Source organism: Pseudoliparis swirei, chromosome 9 (genome assembly GCF_029220125.1).
Source record: "Pseudoliparis swirei isolate HS2019 ecotype Mariana Trench chromosome 9, NWPU_hadal_v1, whole genome shotgun sequence".
Classification (NCBI taxonomy): Eukaryota; Metazoa; Chordata; class Actinopteri; order Perciformes; family Liparidae; genus Pseudoliparis; species Pseudoliparis swirei.
Window position 1 is genome coordinate 18,574,003 of NC_079396.1, and position 21,295 is coordinate 18,595,297.

General features: G+C 42.8%; 2 protein-coding genes across 5 annotated transcripts; one reads left to right on the plus strand and one right to left on the minus strand.

The window, feature by feature from the left end:
• The first annotated feature begins 525 nt into the window (after window positions 1–525).
• On the plus strand, window positions 526–12,455 carry hipk1a (homeodomain interacting protein kinase 1a). Of its 4 annotated transcripts, none has more exons than XM_056424014.1 (17): window positions 526–899; window positions 1,908–2,635; window positions 2,825–3,198; window positions 3,296–3,419; window positions 4,589–4,708; window positions 4,984–5,070; window positions 5,295–5,476; window positions 5,579–5,729; window positions 6,257–6,449; window positions 6,602–6,720; window positions 7,245–7,382; window positions 8,518–8,666; window positions 8,800–8,952; window positions 9,700–9,861; window positions 9,957–10,141; window positions 10,508–10,629; window positions 11,042–12,455. In XM_056424014.1, exons 1-17 carry the CDS (start codon window positions 860–862, stop codon window positions 11,441–11,443), a joined length of 3,429 nt encoding a protein of 1,142 aa, XP_056279989.1. In that variant the 5' UTR covers window positions 526–859; the 3' UTR covers window positions 11,444–12,455. The 4 variants fall into 4 exon arrangements, with proteins under 4 accessions (XP_056279989.1, XP_056279987.1, XP_056279991.1 ...); XM_056424012.1 differs by having other exon boundaries at window positions 527–899; window positions 8,515–8,666; XM_056424016.1 differs by lacking the exon at window positions 7,245–7,382 and having other exon boundaries at window positions 527–899.
• A 250-nt stretch (window positions 12,456–12,705) lies between these two features.
• sdf4 (stromal cell derived factor 4) lies at window positions 12,706–20,751 on the minus strand. The gene is made up of 7 exons (XM_056424021.1): window positions 20,519–20,751; window positions 19,445–19,751; window positions 18,637–18,773; window positions 18,371–18,484; window positions 18,127–18,285; window positions 17,269–17,444; window positions 12,706–14,675 (listed from the first exon to the last, which is right to left on the minus strand). The coding sequence occupies exons 2-7, from the start codon at window positions 19,741–19,743 to the stop codon at window positions 14,499–14,501; spliced, it is 1,062 nt and encodes a 353-aa protein (XP_056279996.1). The 5' UTR covers window positions 19,744–19,751; window positions 20,519–20,751; the 3' UTR covers window positions 12,706–14,498.
• Between the last annotated feature and the right edge of the window lie 544 nt (window positions 20,752–21,295).

The window sequence follows — 21,295 nt, forward strand, 5'->3', positions numbered from 1 at the left end:
TGGTGGGGGGCGGTCCAAGGCCATGTAGCCAGACTCCCTACATGGGCGTGCTTCAAAATCTACGTAGACATTGGTGGTGATCCCATTTGACGCACTCAAGCATATGGTTTCTGATACAGAGGAACCGCAACAAGCCGCGTGAGTTATTTTTTTACAGCGTTTTTGTGTTGGGAGACATGCCAGATACCCAAATTAACGTATAGAAGCACTAAAAAAGTGGAATTTTCATAATATGTCCCCTTTAAGTGTATTTTGACAACGCTAATACGTTTGCACTTTTACTTTAGTAAGACTTTTAATAATTTCACCCTTCCACAACATGCCCCCTATAAGTATAAAATAGCATACATCGGACATATTCTACTAGTACTTATAACAATTGAAGCAACTTGATAACGTTGCATAACAGCCTTGTCTACGGATTAAACTACACGTGAACTGATTCCTATCTTAAAACTTGATTGAAACGTCGGTGCAGTGTTTCAGTACCGAGTGAAACATGACGCGACTCAGAGACGATCTTTGGCTGGATCACTTCGTCCGTTTACGTCCGCGTCGTCTCACCGTTACGTCTTCTCGGTAGAAAGTACGGCGAGACGACGATGGAGCCCCGGTGCAGTCGAAAGTGACCATTATGATGACGTCTGACATGTCCGGTGACATTATGCACATTGTTATTTCTCATGCGATGTGACTGCGACTTCGAGTCAGATGTGACCAGGATGCCCGCAGCTCGCTAGCTAACGTTAGCTCTTAGCTCAGCCCTCGGTCCTCCCGCTCCGGCGGGCGGCCAACGGCTCCCGCGGATCCGCCGCAGCGCCACACGGAGCCCGGGGAGCAGGTGACGATGAGGCCGTAAATGTCAGATCGGCGTCGGTGTGTTCAGTCACCAAATACAGGTATTGTCACTCGCGAATAGACAACGCGTTGCTACTACCAGTCCAGATTGAATCACCTTTAAAAAAAAATGTTTAAATCGCAGTGGCACTTGATGGGGGGCAGGAGCCAAAAGCACACAACAAATGACCCCTAATGTGTGATCAAGGTGGGCCAAGGCAGGTAGCTCAAGAGATAAGGGTCATTACTCATTACTCTAGGGACCGTTATTACTAGTTTATTGATTATTCAATTACCTAATTCGTTAATCTAGCTCCAACATTGTAGAGGCTTGTAAAGGTTGGAAATAGCTGTTGTCTGGATGTTTTAAACATAATCCGTTTAATTAAGACACCACATGTATTATTTCCATTTCAAATATTGTTTAGCTAAAATATAATTGAGGGACTTCTAATTGTTATAGAATAAAGGATTTCACAATGTAATGTAGTTGCAGCCCCCTCTATGCTACACACACATTCACTATATATATATTCAAAAGTGAATTAGAATGTCATTTTAAAATAGAACAAGCGTAACTAAAGTGTCACTAAAGGAAGCATTAAAAGTTAAAACTATGTCGTTTTTACAAGGAATATATACAATTACATATAAACGTACACAATAATGTAAGATATAAGTAAGTAAAGTAAAGTAATAAATAGTTGTATATGAGTGTTTTAAATTATACTATACATAGGAATTGTTGGTTAAAGTGGGAATGACGGTATATTTACACTTTGTTCGTACACTTCTGGTAAAATGTATTCTATTCTTACTGAACTACTCTGACTTAGAGGTGTCTGTCATTTTTCTACTAAATCATCTCATATTTAGGAAGCATTTTTGCTTCATTATCAATATAGTTATGCATTGATTGTATGTCAACTTAATTGTTGCAGATCTAAGTCCCTTTCATATCTTCTTTGTATCATCTTCAATAAACTCATAAGTCCAACCATGGCAACGTCTTGTCTTCAAAACATGTTTAGATATCATAGTGATGGTTGCTGCTGATCTTTAATCTGCAGACATGGCGTCGCAGCTCCAGGTGTTCTCCTCTCCCTCCGTGTCCTCCAGTGCCTACTCTCGTTCAAAGAGGCTCAAAGTTGAGAACGCGGCCGTGGATGGGTCCAACCAGCTGGCAGACGATGCGTACTACCAGCAGAGCTCCACCCAGGGAGCTGCACCCTCCACTTCTGGCTCCTACTTCAACCCGGTGTACAACACCAACCAGGTGCACCCACCGACAGCCGGCTCCAGGGAGCAGACGGTGGTGCGTGCGGCAGACAGCACGGGCAGTGTTCGTGGACCTCCCTCTTCCTCGTCTTTCTCCTCCAGCCGTCGCATCAAGGACGCAGAGTCCTCCACCCAGCCGTGCGACCTCCACCACAAGCAGTACAGCTTGAAGCGGAAGAGCGAGGAGGTGGACAGCAGCGACAGCGTCCAGATACTGGAGGAGCTCTCGGCCCCCATGGTCTCCAACTGCACTGGTGGCGGAGGGGGAACCACCACAGCTCAGTCCATAGCACAGTCCACTTCTCCCACAAAGAGCAGCAACTCCCACAGCGAGGGAGACTACCAGCTGGTCCAGCATGAGATTCTGTGCTCGATGTCCAACAGCTACGAGGTGCTTGAGTTCCTGGGACGCGGCACCTTCGGCCAGGTGGCAAAATGCTGGAAGCGGGGAACCAACGAGATAGTGGCAATTAAGATCTTGAAGAACCATCCCTCTTATGCTCGGCAAGGTCAAATTGAAGTGAGTATGTTGTTTTTGACTAAACAGCTTAAAATATGTTGTGAATTTGCTAAAAGCCTTTAAATGAAAGGAGTGTCACTCAATAAATTCCGAGGGTCCAAAGGGTTAAAATCCGAAACATGGTTAGCTGGTGTTTTCTTAATTATTTGTCTATTAATGAACACAACATCTTCATCTTCCTCCCTGTAGGTGAGTATCCTAAGCAGGCTGAGCACAGAGAATGCAGATGAGTTCAACTTTGTCCGCTCATACGAGTGTTTCCAGCACAAGAACCACACGTGCCTTGTGTTTGAGATGCTGGAGCAGAACCTCTACGACTTCCTGAAGCACAGCAAGTTCAGTCCGCTGCTGCTCAAGTGCATTCGGCCGATTCTGCAACAGGTCGCCACGGCGCTGATGAAGCTGAAGAGCCTCGGTTTGATCCACGCCGACCTGAAGCCCGAAAACATTATGTTAGTCGACCCTTCGAGGCAGCCGTACAGAGTGAAAGTCATCGATTTTGGCTCCGCCAGCCACGTGTCCACAGCGGTTTGCTCCACGTACCTGCAGTCACGATACTACAGGTGAGTTCATCAGCCTCAACTGTGAAGGGAGAGCTTTGCATAACATATAAATGACCTGCTGTGGTTCTGTCATTTGCACTTTCTGATGTGCTTGCAGAGCTCCAGAGATCATTCTGGGCCTTCCTTTCTGTGAGGCCATCGACATGTGGTCATTGGGATGTGTCATGGCTGAGCTGTTTCTGGGATGGCCCCTTTATCCTGGTGCCTCCGAGTATGATCAGGTCAGCTATACAGCCCAACTAGGTCTACTCTAAACTCACATGTATATTATTTTGTCAATCTACATCCTGTTTGTGTATCTTAGCATAAAGACCGGTTACAGGAGAAAACAGCTAGCGTGGCTGTCTCCAAAGAGAAAAGAAATGAGAGAGAAAGCTCACAAATTGACATTTAATATCTAAAAACTGAATTGGGTAAAAATGACACTGTGGTTTTAGAAGAGATGTACTATTTCCTTTGTGTGCGTCTTTTGATATTGACATATCACATAATCTGATGAAGTAGGTAACACACAAAAAATGTACACAGCTAGATGCATTGACTAATAATAATGATATCTAAAAGGTCCTCCTTTAACCACAAGGTTGAAAGTTTGTATTTAATACTAAATAAATACATATGTTTTGCTACAGCACCAGCTGTCACTTGTTCAGTCTGTGCATCAAGACGAATGTGTTTAAATACTAATAGATCTTTTGTCACTGAACAGTTCAACAATCACAAAACACATTTGTGGACACTTGAGAGTTTACTAGAATAAGTGAGTAAAGTTTATTCATATTGCACTTATCACAGACAAAGGGTCTCAAAGTGCAGTATAGTAGTCAATTAAAACACATTGGCAATAACAGGGGCCAAAACATTTGAACCGGTAAAAGTGCAAAGTAAAAGATGGTGCAGTAAAAAACATAAGAAAAATAAATAAACAAAAAAGATAAAAATCAGGCCATAGAATATGTCATTTAACCAAATGCCAGTGTAAACAGGTTTGTTTTGAGATTGAGTTTAAATGACACTATTGAATCTGCAAACCTTCGGGGTGCAGGCAGAGCGTTCCACAGCGTTTGTGCTACTGCCTCAAGAGCTCAGTCACCACGAGTTTTAAGGCGAGTATGAGGGAGGGACAGAACATGTTTGAGGTTAGATCTGAGATTGCGGGCTGTTGAAAATGGGCGAAGTAGTTCAGCCACATATGAAGGAGTCTGGCCGTGCAGTGCCCTGCATGTGAGAGTGACAACAGTGTTTGCATATCATCCAACAAGATGTCGTTCAGAGACAGATTTGGCTCTTTTGATGATAACTTTATAAACTGCTGCTGAGCAGTAGAGGTCACATGCTGTCTCCAACCATCAACTTTTTTCTTCTTTTCTTTTTCAATTTTCTCGTTCAGATTCGTTACGTTTCCCAGACCCAGGGTCTTCCTGCGGAGTACCTGCTGAGTGCCGGAACCAAGACCAGCCGCTTTTTCAACCGAGCCCCCGACTCAAGCTACCCCCTCTGGAGACTCAAAGTAAGGGACCCTGCAGAGACGGACATTTCTGAGACAGTTTCTATCAATTTACACTCGTTCTTGGGACGATTCAAATACATTTTTAGGACGGTTGTGAAAAAAAGTCAAATATAGTCAGATTTCTATTAAATATAGTCCTTACACAATACTTTTTATCAAATCTAGATCATCAAAGAAAATCGGAATCGTTGTTATTTATTTTGTATCTACCGTGGCCGTGGTCTGCGGTCATAGTATCCTGAGGCTTTGCTGTATTTACGCTTATTTTTGTGCAGACACCTGCCGAGTACGAGGCAGAGATGGGCATCAAGTCAAAAGAGGCACGGAAATACATCTTCAACTGTCTGGATGATATGATGCAGGTGAGGGCGGAGCCAGTTATTTTCAGATAAGCACCTGTAGGTTACAGTAATATTGCTGCTAGAACTGGTCATTTAAAAGGTGAAAAGTTGGGACACTGTATGTATAGGCAAATAAGTCATGAGTGTGTCAGTTAGCACTTTTACTACTCCATGAACTTGGATGTGATGTCGTTGGGTGTACCAGGATGCAGTTTGACAAAGCCAGACTTCCTGTCGTTCCGCAGGTGAACATGACAAACCTGGAGGGCACTGACATCCTGGCGGAGAAGGCCGACAGGCGGGAGTTCATAGACCTGCTGAAAAAGATGCTGACGCTAGACGCAGACAAGCGGATCACACCCATGAAGACGCTCAACCACCCCTTTGTCACCATGACACACCTGCTGCACTTCCCCCACAGCTCACAGTAAGTTCAGGCTGTGGTTCAGCATCCCAGTTAGTTTTCAAGATTCCATCTTTGCTCTTTTGTAACAATTTAAATTTATATATATATATATATATATTACAGTGTGAAGTCCTGCTTCCAAAATATGGATATCTGCAAACGCAGATGCAGCGCGTTTGATAATGGCAAAAATATATTCGCCAGCAACAACACGCCAAGTGCAGCCACCAACCTCACTGTCACCTTCAGTAGCCAACTGAACCAGCACAATCAGGTGGGAATATCTCTGATCTGCCTCAGGCTCATCGTGGTCTTCATTAAGTTATTCTTTATGCTCCTTTTTATTACTAGTTGTAGTTTGTTGTATCCGTAGCTTTGTAAAGTGATGGCCTGTATCTGCTCTGTCAATGTGCTCATTTCTTCGCATAGAATCGGATTTTTTATTATCTTTATTTGAAATGTCCAAAATTATACTATCATTTCTGCCCAACTGATTACTTCAGGCTTCATATAGAAGACACAGAGGATTCAATCCAATCAATCTGCATTAATGTCTAACTGTTATGTTTCAGTCATTCATTTCAATTGATTTAACTGAGCCGCACATATTTTCTTTTGCTCTAAAACTGTTTAAGTGCACCGATTTTAAAACAATATGGTAAGGGCATTGACTTTGACATCATCTCTGGAACCATGAACTTTATCGTTGTTCATTGCATTCAGGCTCCTGGATTTCCTGAACTTCTCTTTTTAGGCATTGCTGACCATGTTTTCTTCATGTTGTGATGCATTGTGTTGCAGATGGCCTCAACGGGGGGCCAGTCCCTGTCCCTGAGCAGTAACGTCCCTTTGCTGAACTACCAGCCTGGCCTCTACCAACAGGCCACCATAAACATCCCGGGCCTGACCCCGCTGCAGACCAGACCCACGCAGCTCTGCGCCCAGACTGAGCCCTTCCAGCAAACACTCATAGTTTGCCCTCCCACCATCCAGGGTAAGAAAGCATTGAGCTTTAACAAATAAATTGTATCGACTAATGTTTTGACCTACCAGCCACTAAAGAAAAGAAACCTTTCATGAATATTTTTTTTTGCTGCTGACTTAACAATCCCTAACATTCTTTCATCCTCCATCTTTTCCTTACAGGTCTTCAGACATCCAATAAGCCCTCGAGTTATCCAGTGAGGATGGACAACTCTGTACCCTTAGTTCCTCAGAACCAGTCATCCCAGTCTCTTCACATCCAGCCCGGCATGCTGGCACAGGTAGGAACCACTTCATGACCACTCGAGGTTGGGCTTCGCTGGAGTTGACCATGTCCGTGGTGGAATGTAACAAAGCAACATGTATTGCACTGGGCAAGACGAGCACGGCATTTAACTGCAGAGTATCTTATTTACTCTAAATATAAGGTGAATAACAAAAAGGCACCCATATTTCCAGCCAAAAACGTATGTATTGAGCCCTGCAGAGAGATTCGTCCTCTATGGAACTTAGCCAATCCAGGAATTTGATCAACTGGGAGACAGATGTGCTTTGGTTTGTGTACATCTGGTTGGTTATGTGTGTCTGTCTGTTTGTTTGTACTCCTTTCCACTCTCTTCTCAAAACAGAGCCTCTCGCTATGATTAAGAATCCCAGTACTCTTGTTCTGGTGTGTAACTGAAAGCTCTTGATCCAAAGCAAGGACTCCCTCTTCTTCAGGATACAATAGAATATGGAGCAGCTCCAAATGTGTTCTCTCAGTCTGTTTAAATGCCATAACACCACCCCTCACACCTCCTCCTAGGCCTCCCTCGGCCCCCTGCTGATAGGCAGCCTGTACGCCTCAGTGGCGGGAATGTCGCCTCTCGGCTCGGTCCGGTTGCCAGTTGGCTGCAAGGGTGCGAGCCTTTGTGACTTCCTGGATCAGAAGGCCTCAATGCCGGTAAAGCACTATCATCGCAACTGGTTGAAACCTCTTCTTTCTCTTCTTCCAAGCACATGTGTGTCAGCGGTATGCAGCAGAACCTGGGATGCATGTGCAGCTCACCAGTCGGGTTTGTGCGTGCAGCTTGAGGGGCCAGATGCACTAAATTCACAACTAAAACAGAAAGTTATAGTGCAGCACATACGCTTTGGGTAGTTGTTTAAAATCTCAATCATTGTGGAACATTTCCAGTGCCACAGTCAAATGGATATATAAACGCCCTTAAACGTCTATTTTTATATCAATACTTGTGCCTCCGCCACTCTTTAGCTCCGTCAGTTAGAGGAACGTCAAAGGAGAAGACGATTGTGGGCATCGGCAGAGTTCTTCATCAGACGCACAATGCCGCCACGTCTTTGCACTCGGCGGCTCACGTTACCCGAGTCTTGGTCGTGGAGGAGTGAGTGGAGGGGTATCTGTTGCAATCTCCAACCACACCGCTAGACGCCACCAAATCCTACGCACTGCCCCTTTAACAGATTATTGCAACGTTAATTTAGGCTTATACATCACATGCCATTGAGCTGACGCTTTTATCCAAAGCGACTTACAATCATGTGACATTCATACAACGTGGACACAGCGACAGGGAACAATCCAGGATTAAGTGTCTTGCTCAAGGGCACATCGACGAGGGCACCAACCCCCTGATTGAAAGACTGACCTGCTAACCACTGACCCACAGTCACACGGAATATGTCACAGCAATAACAGAACCTGACGTGTGTTTTCATTCTCTTTCTTGAAGCTTTATCTGGTATTTTCTGCTTCTTAAGACTCTTTTTAACACGTTTGTTTCTGATCTCTTTGCGCAGGAAATAACTCTGGACACAAGATTGAGATGGTGGTGTTAGAGTCTGCTGGATGTCTTGTTGCATAACCGCCATGGGAACGTTGTTGTTTGTCTGCTAACTGCATGTGCTCATGATGCATTTATTTCAGTGTGACTCCAAGAAAATAACTCTGACTTCTATTTCATTACAGTCACGACACTGCACTTTGTTCTCTTCTTAATGACTCACTGCTCACTATTTCAAATGCAATATATATATATATTCTGAATTAATTTGACGTATGTGTGTGCACACAGCAGGGCTGGCCGGCTGGCACACAGCAGATCCTCATCCCTTCCACATGGCAGCAGATGCAAGGCATGGCCATCCACAACCCTGGGCAGGAAGTGTTGCCGGAGGCACCCATGGGCGCCCCGGTAGCCGACAGCCAACAGGCTTCTGGCTGGAGGTGAGTTCAGTGTGACGGGACTCTGTGTCTTTACGCTGTGATGACAAGCAGAGCTTCAGGTCAGTCTAATATTCCGATGAAATGTAAAGTTTCAAATGTAAGTACAAGTTGAGCGCGTTCTTCGTTTCCATAGGGGTCGTCATGGAAGCCAATACGATGGCCTCAGCCAGCAGGACTCCGGTGTTGGCCGTCACGCTGCCTCCCAAGGCCACAACTCAGGAGCTGCTCACTCAAGATCCCAACAGGGAAAGAGGTCAAAGGCTCGACATGCCGAGAGCAAAGCCAGGTACACTCTCACAATCTCACACGTTCGCATTCTTTCGGTGGGGGGGGGGGGGGCAGGTCTTCTATACATTGTGGTGTTGGTGGTTTGATCCCTGGCTTCTCCTGACCACATGTTCAAAGACAGCAGGGCTGATTGAAGCTTTAATCTACCGACCGGGAATTGTGAAAAATGTGTTTCCCATGACTCCACCAAAACTAACATTGAGACACAGTAAGTGTGTCTGTGTTGCCGAAGCCTGACATGTCTTCTTCCTCTGTGCCATAGAGCTCTGTTGTTTAAAAAAAAAACTATTCCAAACACACTGTTGTTGTCACACTGTTGCATTATTCAGTGATCTGTAAATACTTCTACTTCTGTAAATACGAGAGAACAAAATGTCCCAAACAAATAGAATATTTACTTCTCTCTGTCAAACACACAGTCCTGCTGGCTGAGAGCCGCAGACGGTTGGAATGTATTGAAGGACAGACGACCACGTTGGTGGTTTTGGTCATTGCGTGGTATTTTCTGACAATAGATATATAGATTAACAGCACCTTAGCCTCTGCCAAATGAAACCTATTGTGATCCTTTTAGATGCTCCAGCAGTGTATACTTTATTTAATAAGGATATATTACAATTTCACATGAGAATGAAAGGTTTTGTTAAGCAGGTTGAAGCTATAAACAACATTGAAAGCCACTCAAGTAGGTGTCTGCTGCCTTTGCGATAATAAGAGTGTGATGGAGCATCTTCTTCCCCTGCAGGCCTGTGTCGCCGGCCACCACGGCGGTCCACAACGCTTCTGCTTTTGCCGGAGACCAGTCTCAGCCCATCGTCATCTCGGACACGCCGAGCCCTGCCGTCAGCATCATCACCATCCACAGCGACTCAGAAGACGACGATGACCGGAAGCTCTCTGCTGCCTGGTGAGCTCGTTTCCATTTCTGTTTGGCTTGAGATGCGTTTTTTTAGATTTGCTGAAATGTTTATTTTTGACGACCTCTCTTGTTCCCTCCTGTAGCTCTGGAACGAGCCAGAGGACCAACGTGATCAGCTGTGTGACTGTGCACGACTCCGACTCCTCCAACAGCAGCCCCCTGAGCTCCAAGACGACCTCGCAGCCCACCAAGTCGTTGGCCGTCATCATGCCCTCTGTGAAGAGCCAGCCGGGGGAGAGCGCAACCCACAGAGCCCCGGCAGCTCCAGGTCCTCCAGAGCAGAGATCCTCAAGTGTTTATAGACTTACATGATGTTTTACATCACGAGATGTGGATCCACTTCAGCTCTTAAGGCCTTCGCACATCACCCCGTGAGACACAAATATGATGTCTATTCCTTATTGTGAAAGGAACAGAAGGAGTGGATCTGGTCTGCTGCCATTGTCGAGGTCTACAATAAAGTGTAATATTCGGAAATAGATATGGGAAGAACTCTTTGCTCAACTTGGCTCAGAAAAATCAACCTTGTTCCATCAAAGAGTTGACAGGTTAAACTGATCCATTTGGATTCAAGCAGCTGTAATCTATTTTCTTCCAAGTGCTGACAATATTCTGCCTGGTTTTGCACTCGTAGATCACGCTACAAGTGGCTCTGGGAAAGCCAAGACTCAGCATTCCAGTCGGGCCGGAGATTCCAACAACGATCGCCATCAACGGGCCGCGTCCAGCAGATCTCAGCCTCTCAATCTGAGTCAGGTAACCGCTTATAAATGTAGCTTGTGTCTGCTCAGCAAGGTGGAACCAGAACGAGTCTGTCTCTGTCCCAATAACCAACATTTGTGTTAGGAATTCCGGTTATTCCCACAGTGCTTGTTTCCCATTGCGAGCATGTTGAGGTTACTCACTGGAACTCAACGTGAGGCAATCGTGCTGCTTCTGAAGCGTATCCCAGCATTCTCGACTGCAACACAGCAGTCCAGTTGTTGGCATGAATGCAGCTATAGGCTTATCTTATGTAATGTTTCTACTTATCTTACTACTTCATACTACCGCCATGCTATACTTGTATATATTCATATTCTACTGCATTGGCTGCACCTGATTACTCCCAGTAGTTCTATTTATTTTACTTTTACTGAGGGTATTTATGACCCGTTCTCTGTTTCAGGTCCAGCAGTCTGTGATGTCATCATCCCACGATCCAACAGGAAGCAGCAGTTCCCTCAGGCGACAGCCCACATACCCCCCCCCCGTCTCGTCCCACTCGTCGTTCCGGCTGCACGAGAACACCCTGTTCAGCGCCACCCCAAACCTGTACGCCTACCCGGCCTCCGCCGCCCTGGCCTCCGTGTCTCACGCTGTGGACCAGATGCAGGGAGGCTCGTCCCGCCACGGCAGGGAGGGCGGAGCTTACTCTTCCCTGGCGCTGCTCCAAAAGAGCGGCAGCCTGGCCCTGGGAGGCTCGACTCCGGGACAGTACGGCAACCACCACCAACAGCAGCTGGGAGGGCAGCCTTTCCACCACGCCGCTACTTACCAGCAACAACTCAACCAGTATCCCTTCCTGTGAGAAGAACGCGGCGCGTCGACCAAATGAAGACCGAGACTCGAGACGAGCACACGCTCATCACGGGCATCTGTGATTAGGCTTTTTAACTTTCCTTTATTGTCCAGTCCTAATTATTTACAACTTTCAGTGATTATTTTCCGGAAAATAATCACGTCATGTATTTATATTTTAATATCCATTCCACCTTTTGGAGTGTTTTCTTTCCGCATACAGCAGGTTAACGGCGACAAACCGCAGCCTGTACGTATGTAAGCAGTGACACATTTATTGTAGTGTTGGTTCTGCGCTCCAGTACATGAGTATCAGCTTTAATATATTTATATTTACACAATCGCCTTACTTAAGTCAATTGTTAGAAGTAAGAACTTGTATGTTTTAATTTCTGTGTGTCTGTGTGTTTTTTAGCGGTTTAAAAAAAAAAAAAAGTACGCTATACTGTGTATAATAATAATGTGTCACTGTGCTCTCACTGTTTTCCATGTTAGCTGTTTTACTGCTGGCCATAGACCTATTATTATATTTCTATGTTTAATATTGCGATTGAGTCAGTACATTATTTAAAGGGGAACTGTCGTCATTTTTATCGTGAAAGTTATTCTTAAGGTTGCATGTGTCTGACTTGGAGTAACATTCAGGAGAGGTTCGTAAAGACTGCAGCTGATGGATTATTAATGTTTAGTTACATTTGGACAAAACACACAAATGAAATTGGGAAAATGTCAAAGCTATTGTCTTGTGAAGTGATGTCTGAAGTAAAAGCGTGATTGGATATCACACTCATGTCAAAGCCATTTGGAATGCAATTGTAAAATTCCCAGTTATGCATTTGAATTGTGAATAACTAAATCTGAAACGATTTATCAAAAATCTGAATTGATGTTCAGTACATAACTGCTTCTCAACAAATCATTGGTTTAGTGAAATGTTTTTTATTACAACCCTGCTGCATTACATAGAACACACAATGAACCTTAAACCGTATTATATACGCAATAAAGATACTCAAAACAGACATTTGGACTCATGGATGACTGGAACTGAAGAATCTTCACAAATGTCCATATTCATTGCTGGATTCAGGATTCAGGGCTGTATTTATATCATTTGGTCTAAAGAATTTCAGAAAACAATGACTGACCAACACTCAAGATATTATTTTTTTTAATTATAATATAGAAAATCCTCAGTTTGAGAAGCCAATGCATTGAAATTAATCTATTGTCAAAAGTAGTTGAAAATAATTTTTTTGTTGATCGACTTGAGATTGAAGTTTCCAAGTCAACTGGCACAATTTAGTTTAAACGTGCGTTACTATCAGAAGACAAACGGTCAAAAGAACCAGTAAAGATTTTCCCTCTTTGACCTCGACAGGAAAGGAAGCCGAGGTGATAAAGGAGACTAACAAAAGAAAGGATGCATGTGGGTCAACGAGAGAGGAGTGGCTAGGAGGCCACCAGTCTCATCCAGTTTGCTAAAGAAAAGAAAAACTTGGATGAAACTTCTTGGCGTTAGCCGTAGACTTCTTTGTCTTTAAGATAAGTCTCCTGGCTTCTATTTCCACTCGTATTCGACCTTCAGCCAAATCCCTTCTAGTTCTGTTATCTGGAGTTATTTTATTTAATTAAGGGGCATTTGATTGGACGTATTGTGACAGTTTTATTTCCCCATCTTACCACACGTTATTTGTACTGCACTGGAGGTTATCCACTATATTTCATGAAGAAACTTTAGTTTTTTATTTAACATGTATTTGACAATTTACAATTACAGATTTAGATTAATACAAAACTAATAAATAATATATTCATTATTTACCACCCACATATAAAGCAGTTAATTAGATTTAAATAAATCAAATGTGATTCTTGTTCCTACATCCCATCTATTTTGTTGATTTAGTGATTAATCTGTATTTGAAGTAATTATTTGCATCCCTGAAAATAACACTTAAGACCAAGAACCCAGGTGCTAATTAATTGCTAAGAAATATTTATTCCCAGTACTTTTGCAATACATTTTATAAAGCTGTGTCACATTGTTATCTTAAATCTTATTTTACAATCCAAGACTGGAGCAGGATTCAAACAGTCCACAGATGTAGGGAATGTTATGCCGTTGTTTGTCCATGATTACAGGTAAATACGATGAAGAGCGAGCCGTCACACAAAGACCACCGTCTGACAGCAATTAGCCAAAAACACAAAGTTCAGAGATGCAGCCGATCCAAATGATACTAGTCAAATAAATAAGAGATCAGAACAATTTGCCTTTACAGAGGAGACGTTTGGACTTGACAGGTGAAGTACGCTCACACCTGTGCTTTTCCTTCAATAAGTCAAAATGTCTGCAGGGGGAAAAGGCACATTGTTCTCATATAATAATTGTTAAAGAAAGATCAATGCCCATTTTATGCTTCTACTATTTGTTACCCAGTTGTAAGTCGGACGGATAGTCTCTATAAACAGAAAGTGGGAGTGTACGCAACGAAAGACTAAATCACCTTTTAATTTGGGCGAAATCGGGTGTGCGTCACCATATAATTATATATCTCTAAAAGGATATTTTCTTCTTCTTGTAGCAGCATTTAATATAATTTATCAGCTTGTATCTCTTGCCAGAGGCATTGGTATGGGACAATTAATATATATTTACACTGTATACATAAAACGCCAGCTAAAAAGACAGATCCTGCAGAACAAAAGGTGACGTCACCGCTGCACCGGGAACGACACTCTATAGTCGGGGTTGAAATTCCTCATATACACACATTTCACAATATCACACACATACATTTGGAGCTGAACATCCCAACAGTCCAATTGCACAAAGAAGGCAGATCATGTTAACGTTGATGGCTGGCCATCAGTCCAGGGTTGAAGGACGGATGTTTTAAATCGGCGTCAGCAGTGAAAGAGGCTGTTGAGGCTTTAAAAACACAGAATTGCACACTGGAACATCTTATCGTTAGTCCCGCCCCCCCCTCGTCTAGCTTGTCCCTGGCGCAGATGGAGGATGCCGCCCTGCTTTGCCGAGAGGACTGAGGGAAAGTATGGCCTCAGAACTCCTCGTGAACATTTCTGGCATAATCCATGAGCTTGCTGCCCGTGAAGTATTCGCTATACTTAAGAATCTCGTCCAGCTCCAAATTATGATTCTGGTTTTCATCGGCGACGGCGATCATCTGCTTGGCCTCGTTCAAAGCGTTGTGCTCGTTCATTGGATCCATGTACTCCTGTACGACACACAAGACGAGAAAAGGAAGGCGGAAGAAAGTCGGCGGTGATCAAGTTTAAATTTAATCTTTTAATTTCTTATCAATATAATTCTAGGACATTACTTCAAAAATGTATGTAAATATATATCATACCTGCAAACTCAAGAGGGGTGAAAAAGGTGACAACGGAGTCGGGGTCCTCTGCTCTGACTAAGTCAATGCCCACAAACACTTCTAATAAGAATATAATAGATGTGCGTGTATATATATATATTAATAGAATAGTGACAACACCTTGAAAGATGACGGTGAACCCGGTAAGATGGCCGCCACACCTTAAGATATTCAGTAATATTTATTTTGCATGGGCCCAGGTGTGAATAGGAGCGAGGCCCATTCAGAGAAATCTCTACGGCCGACTTGAGCGACAATCACAAGGTTAACAAGTCCCACGTTACACTATTTTACAAATCAAGTAACTTCCTGAATTTTGTGCACTTGAACACTTTTTTAATTTCTTTAATTTCTAAATTATGTAAGAAATTAATTCCTTTTGTTCCTCTTTTATCCAATACAATATAAGATATAATAAACCTTCCCACCCACCCTGTCTGTGATGTCCCATCAGAGGCCCCCACCCCGGGAAGTGGCTGAATGGAGAAGGGGTGGGGGGGTTTCTGTGAGAACCACAGACTGAATTCCTGCTGGAAATCACTCTATTTACAGACTCTGGTTCGGTGCTCCGTGACGTCACTAGCGACGTCACAGCACAGAACCAGAGTCCTTACATGTCATGTGACAACGTTTCCATGGTGACGGACAAGGTCACGGAGATCGAAGGCACTGACAAGAAGTGACTTCCACCGGGAAACCTGTTTAAACTGTATATGCATGGACATGTTGTGTATGCATACGACTGTTTGTATCTGTCACGAGACACAACATGTAACTATCTACTCGTTCATGGAACAATGTAATTCTCAGGCCAGCAGACCAGTGTTGCTAGCTAAACGGCGCTCATCTTAATTAACTGTATTCACTTTAACTTCTACAGTTAATAACTGTCAAAATATAAAAGCGAGCGAACATAACATTAATATATATATATATATGGTGCTTATGTACGTTTCTCACCAGTAAACAGAGACTCGCATCAACAGCTGCGTCACTGTCTGTGTTACGCTGGTCTAACTTGTTTGTTTAAGACAAGAATTGCGGCACCAGTCATGGCAAAACCCGCTACCGCCCCCTACTGGCGAACACAAGTATAACACTATTTTAAAATCATTCAAATTAGGAAAAATGGAAAAGCAGCACATCTTCAAATTTAAGAAGCTGGAACCATAAAATGTTTTTTAATTATTTAAAGTGAAATTATTATCAACACATTTTTCTTCTTCTTCTCTTAAGCAACTAATTGAATAATCTAATAATATTTTTAGCTGAACTTTGGTAGTTTTGCAACAAAATGTATGAAGTAGAAATATTATAAATGATATAATGATAGTAATACAAAATATGCATTGTCATTATATATCATATGGTTTGAGTCATTCATAAACCAACTTCCCTTTCTTTGGCCTGAACAACAAGGACTCGTGAGCTCTGCTGAGCCATGACTCTGTTCCCCGAGTCTGTTCTGCCTCTACCTGGTTGTCACTAACATTATAACTTCTATACGATACCTGCCATAAATATCATGATACCAGAATTCAATACAATACCATAAAAACAATATGATACCATAAATACGATACCGGTATATTTATCTATAATAGTAATAAATAAAACATCTGTATGGTTCACTTTTTACCAACTTTTTCAATACTTAACAAATGGCAGTATTATTAGTATTAATACAGCCAGATATTAATGAAACTACATGGTTCCATCATAGCATTGATTATACACTATGAGGCCTTTAGTCAGTATCTGACCAGATGATACACAGTTCATCAGGATGAGCAGCTGTAGAGTTACAGAACTTTGTCTCCAAGGCTGTCTCCAAGGCAGACAGCCTTGGAGACAAAGAACTTAAACATTTCACTTCTGGAATCAGCTTTTTCTTCTTTTTTTTAAAAGCTGAAGACTTTAAGTCTAAAAAGCTCCGCCACTTGATGCCACTCGCTGTGAGCGCAGCGCATTGCGTGCAGACAGCTTGACACGGAGCAGCGTGTGCTTGCGCTTTGATCGCGCGCTCTTTTAATGAAGTATTGATACAAAAAATATGCTAAATCACATCGTGTTTAACGTACGGGTACTTTGTTAGTATCGCGACACCGTGCAGCGTGACAGCAGCAGATGGAGCGGGCTGACATTCAAGCTAACCTGAACCCCCTAAACGCTGAAGACATCTGAACGCTGATTGGCCGAGACGCGACACGTCCCATCAAAGATGTTTTAATGCGAAGAGCACCACATCACATATTCTCCGTGTCTCACTCCAATCTCATAAACGCCGGCCGGCCAGTTGACCCCGTCCCGAAACAAAAACTCTTCGGATCTACACGATTCACTCGGATGACCTATTTTGATTTCAAAACGGTGAATTTCACCGAAAGGTGACAAGTTTGCAGGTATGATATATATATAAAGCCGTTTCATTGCTCACCTCCAACTCGTCCATGGTTACGATGCCATCACGGTCTAGATCAATGACGTCTTCAAACTCCGTCTTCCTCTCTCGAACCCAGTCATCATCGATGTCCTGCGCCTGCTGGTTCTCCACGGTGCCCACAGGCAGAGAGATGAACTCCGACAACGTCAATCTCTTGTCACCATCCTGGTCTGCAGCAAAGCAACAATGAACATTTAACTTTTTTTAACCCTGAATGTGTTAAATACATTTTCGTAATAGTGCCCATCACAGCATAATGCTTATTTAAAAAAAAAAGATCCACTGTTATATGTATTATATAAAAAGATTAGATATTTGCAGATTAATAACATGTTTAGTAATGCTCGTCACAATGCTTCAATGAAAATGTATCAGTAATGGGCTTTTGACGCATCGGTACCAAACCAGGTCAGCTCAGGAGATTAAGGTCGTCGCAGAAGAGACATTTCAAAATGCAACATGTCAAGTGCCATCTTAAATATCTTTAAAATAAAGCTGCTATAAACAATGTTTTAATACTAGAAATTGACACAGAACAGTTTGGGTTTCTACAAAGCTCCAAAATCCCACTGAGCGTTAACTGCTCAGCAACATTCTGACAGGATGAAGTTTGAGACGAGCAAATGCAGTGAAACGAGTGAAAATATAACCTGAGCTAACATGCCTTTCACTATTGGTCTCCTAGTAATATTGCTGCTATGCGTCTACTGGATTTGCAAATAAACTGCAGTTTAACTTAAAAGGTGAAACATGGCAGACTTGTCTTCAATTTGCTTCCACTGCTTACAAGTGGTTTAAATAAATAGTTCACACATATGCTCATGATTCAGGTATTGGGAAAGGAAAATGTACCCAAGTCGCGCACAATCTCCTTGACCATGTATTTGAGCATGCCTCTGCTGTGCTCGGGATGAAGGAAAGACAGGAACTCCTGCTCATTCAGCAGCTGGTCGGCTGGAGGGTTGTCGGCCTGAAACCAGCGGTCCTTCAGGCTTTCCAGAACCTCCTGAGCTGCAACGATGACAACATTACATTGACATTTGTGCAGCACTCATTCTGGGATATTCCAACATACTCCACATCGTTCTATACTTACTTTCCTCATCCAGTTTCAGATCTTCATTATTCTTTATTTTCTCAACAATTTCCTTTTCATTGAAACCTTTGCTGGCCAGAAATTTAACTCTGTATTCATCCCATGTCACATGACCTATGGACGAAGCATGTATTAAGAAATAGAAAATACTAATTAGTTTACGAAACACTGTTGCAACACGACCCCCAGGCCACAAGCCTGAAAGGGTATGAAAACAGCAGGCTTTGAATTACAAGTGGCTGCGACGCAGGCTCTCCGTCTCTCACCGTCACGGTCTGGGTCAACAGCGCGGAAACTGTTCTTGTTCTCGATCATGGCCTCCTGAAAGTGCTCCTCGGTTTTCTCCATAATCCAGCGCTGCATCTCCTTGGCGCTTACACTCTTGTCCTTGTTGAAATCAACTCTGTGAGGATAGAATATAAAATATAGCTTATTTATTAACATTTACGGTCATTAAACTAGCAAGTGTAAACCATCATTCGTACTGACCCATATCACATGTGTGGCTTGTGCTTTTGTTCAAACTGGCCAAGTACTAATACATGTTTAATGCTGACATGTCTATTCCATTTAAGGTAATATAAGGGAAGCAGGAGGGGGCAGTGTGGAGTTATGTTGAAGGATAAAATTAAAATATTGAGGGGCCTTTTTCTTTTGGCAACATTCTCTGCTCTAATAGCAGCTTGCCTTGGAAAGTTATACTATGGAGAGAAATATGAGCATAACTTGTTCTTTAGCTTCAGTGCATTCCAACTTCAAATGCAGGTATTCTGATGTATTGCCTCATGTGTGTTCTTGAGTGAAACTTTTATTTTTTTCCTTCCTCATCTGGATTTTAAGCAACAGGATGTGCAGTAAATATTGGGGTTTCACAATAGTCAATTCCCGCTCACATTCTGTATGTTTTGCAACTCTGTGTTGTGACACACCTTCAGAAGGTTTACGCCCCTCTTTGCCAGTCTCTAGACACCGACTTCAGAAGAACCTGGTCGCTGTTCAGCAGTGAGGCTCACACAACCAATTCCAGTATGCTGGAGCTCCTGTCTGATATAAAATATGAAGAGTATGTCTTACTTCGTAAAAATGTCAATCAGCTTCTTCCTGTTCCTCCTTGGCTCAGAGTCCTCCTCAAACTCCTCAATCTCTTTACCCAGGAAAACCTCCTGGTGGAAATCCTTATTGAGGTGGCCGTCCATCTCCATCTTCACTCCATTCAGATGGTCTGCGGGGAGAATCTCGTTGTCGTCCTTGCTGGCTGGAGACTTTGACATGTTGGCTGGCCGTGCGTGCACATCCATGGTGTGGAGCAGGAAATAGAAAAGCAGAGACACTGCCAGGAGGTGTCTGCACCACAGTTTCCTCCAAACAGTCATGATTGCCTCTAGAAATACAGAAGTAAGTGAACTAACTGTGAAAATGAAAGACAACATTATTTTTAAATTACATGTCATTTAGCAGACGCTTTTATCCAAAGCGACTTACAATAAGTGCATTTCAACCTAGAGTACAAACTAAGAACAACAAGAATACAGGAAGTAACATTTCCTCAACATAGTCGAACTACAAAAGTACCATAAGTAAGTGGTGTTTAAGTGCCACTGAAGTGCAAATCTGTGTTTTAATCCAGATATAGTCGGAAAAGGAGTGTTTTCAGTCTCCGACGGAAGATGTAGAGACTTTCTGCTGTCCTGATGTCAGTGGGGAGCTCGTTCCACCACTGAGGAGCCAGGACAGCAAACAGTCTGCATGTGCGTCATCAAGCACACGGTCTCAACCTGAATGCTGCGTTCAAGAACGCGTTATGTCAAGCTATGGTGTGGACCACTTAGTTACTCTGAAAGCACCACCAGTTACGATTATTTAGTTGTTAACCCGTACGCATTCACATTTCCACTGTATTATGTTTTTCTATTGTAATTCCATGCTGGTAAATAATAATAAAGTTAAAAACCGTCTGCCCCTGAACGTGAATATCTGTGTATTTTCGACTCGTCACATCATTCGATTGAGAACGCAGTTGCCTGTTAGCTAAGCAGCTAACACAAGAAAGCTAACTCCGATAACACATTGTTAAAATTGACGCTGGCTGAAATAACAACATTGTGTCAATGGCGACGGCGAGCAGGCAGCGGAAGGAGGCGACCTTACCAGCTGGCTAGCGATAGCTTGACGTCCGAGTCAAACAGAGCCGCAGTGGTTTCCAGGCAGGCTGTCAGACTCCAGTTCCTGTACACGTGGCCTTCCCAAACACCCCCGACTCCAAAATGTGCGACGACCCGGTCTAAAAGCTCCCTGGGGTATCCAGTCGGGCTTTAATGGTTGTCTCTCTCTCTAGAATGTTCCAGTTAATTCACTCAGGTTGTCAGCTGAACTGGTCACTGACGAGTTGCTAACGTTGCTAGGACTTTTTATTTTTTTGTATTTGTTAAGCTAAAAGTATTCACAAGTATAACTTCCGGGCAGCGCTTTCAAGGTACAATCCTGAGTAGCTTCTCCAGTTTCCAGGTGGTGACATGTTGGAGTAAGTTGGCTCAACTAATTTGACAACATAGATTAAAAGAAATAAATGTTTATATTTAGTCCCTCTATGAAATCTGGAAAGCTATAAAGTTCATTGCCAGTGTTGGAAGTTGGAACAGTTGTTAAAATAGATAGCAACTGATGCATGTTAATGAAGATGATGAATAATTAATTAGATAAAAGTAATGGATAATGGTTCAAATAACAGGTAACGTTAATGGATAAAACAAAATGCATTCATAATGGGATACACTCAATGAATAAAATGTGAATTGGCTGAAAATAAATACATTTAATTATATAAAATAGCAAAGTATCAAATATGAAAACATGAGATATATTTAAAAAAATAGTCGTATGGTTTTGAAAATTTACTACGTTTTTTAAAATTTAATACACGCAATC

Excerpts from the sequence above, each read along its gene's own strand:
- hipk1a (XM_056424012.1), top strand. The coding sequence starts at position 860 with ATGTCAGATCGGCGTCGGTGTGTTCAGTCACCAAATACAG. Across the intron at positions 2,636-2,824 it reads CTCGGCAAGGTCAAATTGAA|GTGAGTATCCTAAGCAGGCT; the intron begins GTGAGTATGTTG and ends TCCTCCCTGTAG. Across the intron at positions 6,721-7,244 it reads AGCCCGGCATGCTGGCACAG|GCCTCCCTCGGCCCCCTGCT; the intron begins GTAGGAACCACT and ends ACCTCCTCCTAG.
- sdf4 (XM_056424021.1), bottom strand. The coding sequence starts at position 19,743 with ATGACTGTTTGGAGGAAACTGTGGTGCAGACACCTCCTGGCAGTGTCT. Across the intron at positions 18,286-18,370 it reads TCTGAAACTGGATGAGGAAA|CTCAGGAGGTTCTGGAAAGC; the intron begins GTAAGTATAGAA and ends TCATCGTTGCAG. Across the intron at positions 14,676-17,268 it reads TAACCATGGACGAGTTGGAG|GAGTACATGGATCCAATGAA; the intron begins GTGAGCAATGAA and ends TGTGTCGTACAG.